The sequence below is a fragment of the Humulus lupulus genome, chromosome 1 (assembly GCF_963169125.1).
Source record: "Humulus lupulus chromosome 1, drHumLupu1.1, whole genome shotgun sequence".
NCBI lineage: Eukaryota > Viridiplantae > Streptophyta > Magnoliopsida > Rosales > Cannabaceae > Humulus > Humulus lupulus.
This window is the reverse complement of record NC_084793.1, coordinates 265,484,325-265,488,846: the sequence shown is the minus strand read 5'-3', so window position 1 is coordinate 265,488,846 and position 4,522 is coordinate 265,484,325. Positions and strand designations below refer to the sequence as shown.

General features: G+C 27.5%; 1 protein-coding gene across 1 annotated transcript; it reads right to left on the bottom strand.

Annotated features, from left to right (window-relative positions):
* Window positions 1-664: 664 nt before the first annotated feature.
* On the bottom strand, window positions 665-3,079 carry LOC133806238 (uncharacterized). Its single transcript, XM_062244364.1, has 3 exons — window positions 2,954-3,079; window positions 2,081-2,637; window positions 665-1,344 (listed from the first exon to the last, which is right to left on the bottom strand). Exons 2-3 carry the CDS (start codon window positions 2,539-2,541, stop codon window positions 1,095-1,097), a joined length of 711 nt encoding a protein of 236 aa, XP_062100348.1. The 5' UTR covers window positions 2,542-2,637; window positions 2,954-3,079; the 3' UTR covers window positions 665-1,094.
* Between the last annotated feature and the right edge of the window lie 1,443 nt (window positions 3,080-4,522).

Below are 4,522 nucleotides of genomic sequence, written 5' to 3'. Positions count from 1 at the left end.
GTATAAAAAAATAATTAAAAAAATAGTAATAATAAATACACCCTCAATTTCCTCGCTATGACGTGTAAGTAATAGCAACTATATAATTAAATAATATAGGAACTCCACCTAAAAGTATTCATGGTTGAGATTAATAACACATAATAATAGTGTGTAATTTAAGTGTGCAGATTGGAAATACATGCATCATTATTCTTAAAAAAAAACAAGCATGTAACAAACTTTTTGAAGTATATCTTTGACACGTTTTATTATTGGAAATTTTTTAAAACTTTATAGAAAGTTGTAAATAACTAGTATACCTCGTCTTAAAAAAAATGCATGAATAAGAATCATGTATAGAAATCAAGTGGTTTCCCATTACATGTAATTTCTTCAAGTGGGAAATTTTGAAAGTTTCAATAATAAGTGAAAGTTGGAGGTTGGAAACTTCATATGCTAGTAAACTTCATTTTTTTTTCTTCTTTCTTTTCCTATTAATCGAATGCTAATTCATATTAAATGGCATCTAGTATATAAGACATAACTAATACATTGTGCTTCTCTTGTGATTTAATAAACTGAAATTTTACACAGGAGGATTCTTTCCTCCCTTTATATACTCCTACTCATGTCATGTACAAATTCTTATAGATCACCGAAGTTGAATAATGAATATTAGAAGGAAGATAATTAGAATCTCATATAGTAAAAAAAAAGGTCAAAATGAAGTCATATACTTGGTTGGAATCATAAGGAGAAACCTACACAACTTTAACTGCACAATCATGCACAACAGGTTATATACATAATAATAACCCTTGAGGGGAGTATTTTGTGAACTAATTACAACAATAAAATCATCAAGACTTGAAGTAGAATAACCAATTTACATTATTATTGCTGATATGATAAAGCTCACAGCAATTATGAAAATTGGCGAGGTTGTCGTGAAGAAAATGAAGTCTCTGTATGCACAAATGTCTTCTTTCTTAGGCAAAAGTCTAATGTCCTATCAAAATTTAGTCCCCCTTCCACCATATATATGTATATATGTGCTTAAATATTCAGCAGTATCAAAGGGCATAGGAGCCTAAGAAATGGTGGGCTCCGTCCTACTTTGGCTCGACCTTAGCTACACTAGCCTTTCGTAAAGCTCTCCTTTTGGATTGGATTTGGTTTACGAATTCGGCAACTATGACATGGAGTTTTGGAGCAAGGTTATTTAATGAAGAGATATTCAGACCTGCCTTTCTTAGGTCCCGTATGAGGCATTTTTCACCCTTCTGAAAATGAGTTGGGCAGAGAGAAGGAACTGTGGATCTCAGTATTGGTTTACAACACAGCAGAGGCCCTGACTGCATACTGGATATACAAAATTGTCTTACTAACTAGATAGAAGTATATATTATTTGTGATTGAACTAATAAACTCGAGAAATAATCACTTGACAAGCAACAAAGTAAACTATTAAAAGTGCAAAATAAACTATTAAATGCAGGGAAACTTCAGCCTCGTTATACTAAGATAGATAAAGAATGAGCACCTGAGTTTCATGACATACAAACTAACTGTACCTAAGTGAAAACACACGATTTATCTCTCTTAAAGGCCCCAAACTTTCTCCATTAGAATTTCAGTGACACTAACTAATGATTTATTCGAGGAAGATACTCTCTCACATTGACCAAATATTTTGCAATCATCCAATTTGTTTGTACTTTCAGATTCAACTAACATACTCTCCATCCGTGTGATGTAATTCAAACTAAACAGTTTCCTTGATATCAAAAAATACCAATGAACGTACCTATCCTTCTCAAATTATTAATTCTAAGAAAACACCACACCCAAAAACTTCCTAATTCATAATCATAACCTCAACTAAGTTCTTGTAATTGGATTAAATCTTCACTACTAGTGTAACAAGAAATTCAATTCAGCTGTAAAATCCCTTTCGAGAAGATTTCAAATTCTTACCCAAAACCATTAGCTTTCATCAAAAGAAAACTCTTTTTTTTTTCTCAACTGGCAACAACCAAAAATGGTTTATCAAAGAAAAATAAATCAAAAAACGAAAAACAATAGAAGTTAGAAATACCTCTTGATGACATATGTGCAACCCTTATAGAGCTTTTGTTGGGGATCAGAGAGTATATGGGTATGGCAAAACTTCGTCAAGGCCATGGGCCTGTTCTTACAGCCAGCCATTTGGCACCTTTTAATGTCATCCCCAATTCCGGTGGAGGAAGCCAACCCTAGCTTCCCGTTCTCTCCGGTTCCGTCCGCACCGTTGGGAGGGAGGGGCTCGTCTTCCTTGAAGGGACTCTTACCGTAGGTCCAGTAGTATTCTCTGTGCTTGGCCTTGAGATCCTCCATCAAAGCCCAGTAATGGTGCCTGTAAAGACGAGCGAGTTGCTTGACTCGTCGGGCACGGCGTTCGATTACCTCCCGCTGAGTGAGCCATTCGGAGTTGGAGAGGACGGAGTCACGGTCGGAGCCGTCGATATTCATGGGAGAAGTGGGAGAAGGAGAGGGAGGAGAGTCGGAGCAGTCCGCCATGGGTGAGTGAGTGAGTTGAGAAGAACGAGTTGATTAGCGCTAAATGAGTTGTTTGTTTGTGTCTTCTAGTCTAATGTCACCGCCATGTCTTTCATTCTATATATAACGAATAAATAAAAGAAAATTATCAAAACAAACAAAAACTTGATGCCAAACAAAGCCCTAATTTTACCAATAAAATTATCAATAAATCTTCTCATTCTGAAATGAAAAACAAAAAATAACGAATGAACAATGACCAAATGGGAAAAGTTGAACCTAATTTAAATGGTAAATCATAAATTAAATTCAAGAGAATTGGAAGAATAAATTATAAAAAATAATAATAATGAGAACAAATTATTAAAAACAAATTCATGAATTAGAAACAATAAACACAGTCAGAGAAAGAAAAATCTAATTTTGAAATTACTTTCAGTCGGCGGAAATCGTCGACGACGACTTCTGGGCTAAGATCGAAAGAGAGAAGGAAAAGGAAAATATGAAGATGCATTTAGGTTTAGGACTAGAATTGGGCTGGGTCCAAAATAGATAGATGTCATAAATAAGTGATATATTTGTAAATAAGTAATATACTCATTTTATCTTTTTATTTTTATAATCTTTTTCTCTGTATAAAAAATGTGTAGGTAATAGAAATTTTTGTTTTGAAGTATTTGTTTTATTAAGAGACTATTTAGTAATACTTAAAAAAATAATTTTTGATTTAATTAATTAGAAATTTGAAAATTAAACATAAAATGTGTTTGATAACTTTATTTTTATTTATTATTTTTTAAAATTTTAATTAAAATTTATTAAATTTTGAAAATAAAATTTTAAAATTTTTTTAAACAGTTTTCATTTTGTTCTTCTCTTCTTCAAATCAACACATTATATTGTTAAACAAAAAATAAAAATAAAAGTTATCAAACACGTTTATTATTTTTTATTTTTAAAAACAAAAAACAAAATAGTTACTAAACATATTTTTATTTTTTAAAAATAAAAAAACAAATATAAAATAATATTTCTATTTTTGTGTTTAAAAAATTCAAAAACAAAAATTTTACCAAATGGGCCCTAAGTTTAACGAAACATTCTAAATATTTAATTTTTTATACTTTTAAAACTACTAAAAAAGATATTTATTAACTATGGTTGTGTTTGGTAAAATTTTTGTTTTTAAATTTTTTAAACACAAAAATAGAAATATTATTTTTATTTTTGTTTCTTTATTTTTAAAAAATAAAAATATGTTTGATAACTATTTTTGTTTTTTGTTTTTAAAAAACAAAAATAATAAATGCATTTGATAATTTTTATTTTTATTTGGTGTTTAACAATATAAAATGAGATGTTGATTTGAAGAAGAGTAGAAAAAAAACGAAAAAAGTCAAAAATAGTTTAAAAAAAATTGAAAGTGAAAATTTTTTATTTTCAAAATTTAATGAATTTTAATTAAAATTTTAAAAAATAATAAATAAAAATAGAGTTACCAAACACTATTTTACGTTTAATTTTTAAATTTTAATTAATTAAAAAAACTATTTTTTTAAGTGTTATCAAACAACTTCTATATTAATATAAATTCATATATTATAAAATATCATTATTATAATAATATTTAATATAAGTCTACATATATAATAATTATATTAATATAAATTTAAATTCAAATATTATAAAATTTTACTAATTATAATAATATTTAATACAAAACTAAATATTTAATAATTATATATTAATATAAATTTAAATATTATAAAATTTTACTAATTATATTAATATAAATTCAAATATTATTATATTAATATTTAATACTTATATTAACAAATGTTATTATAATAATAATATATAATACATCATCTTAATTTTTATTAAAAAATTATCATTTATGGTTAAAAAAGTTATTATATTATATATATATTTAAAAAAATCATAAACAATATTTTTGTTTAACTTTTCAATTAATATATTGTTATACCCAGATTTCGAGACC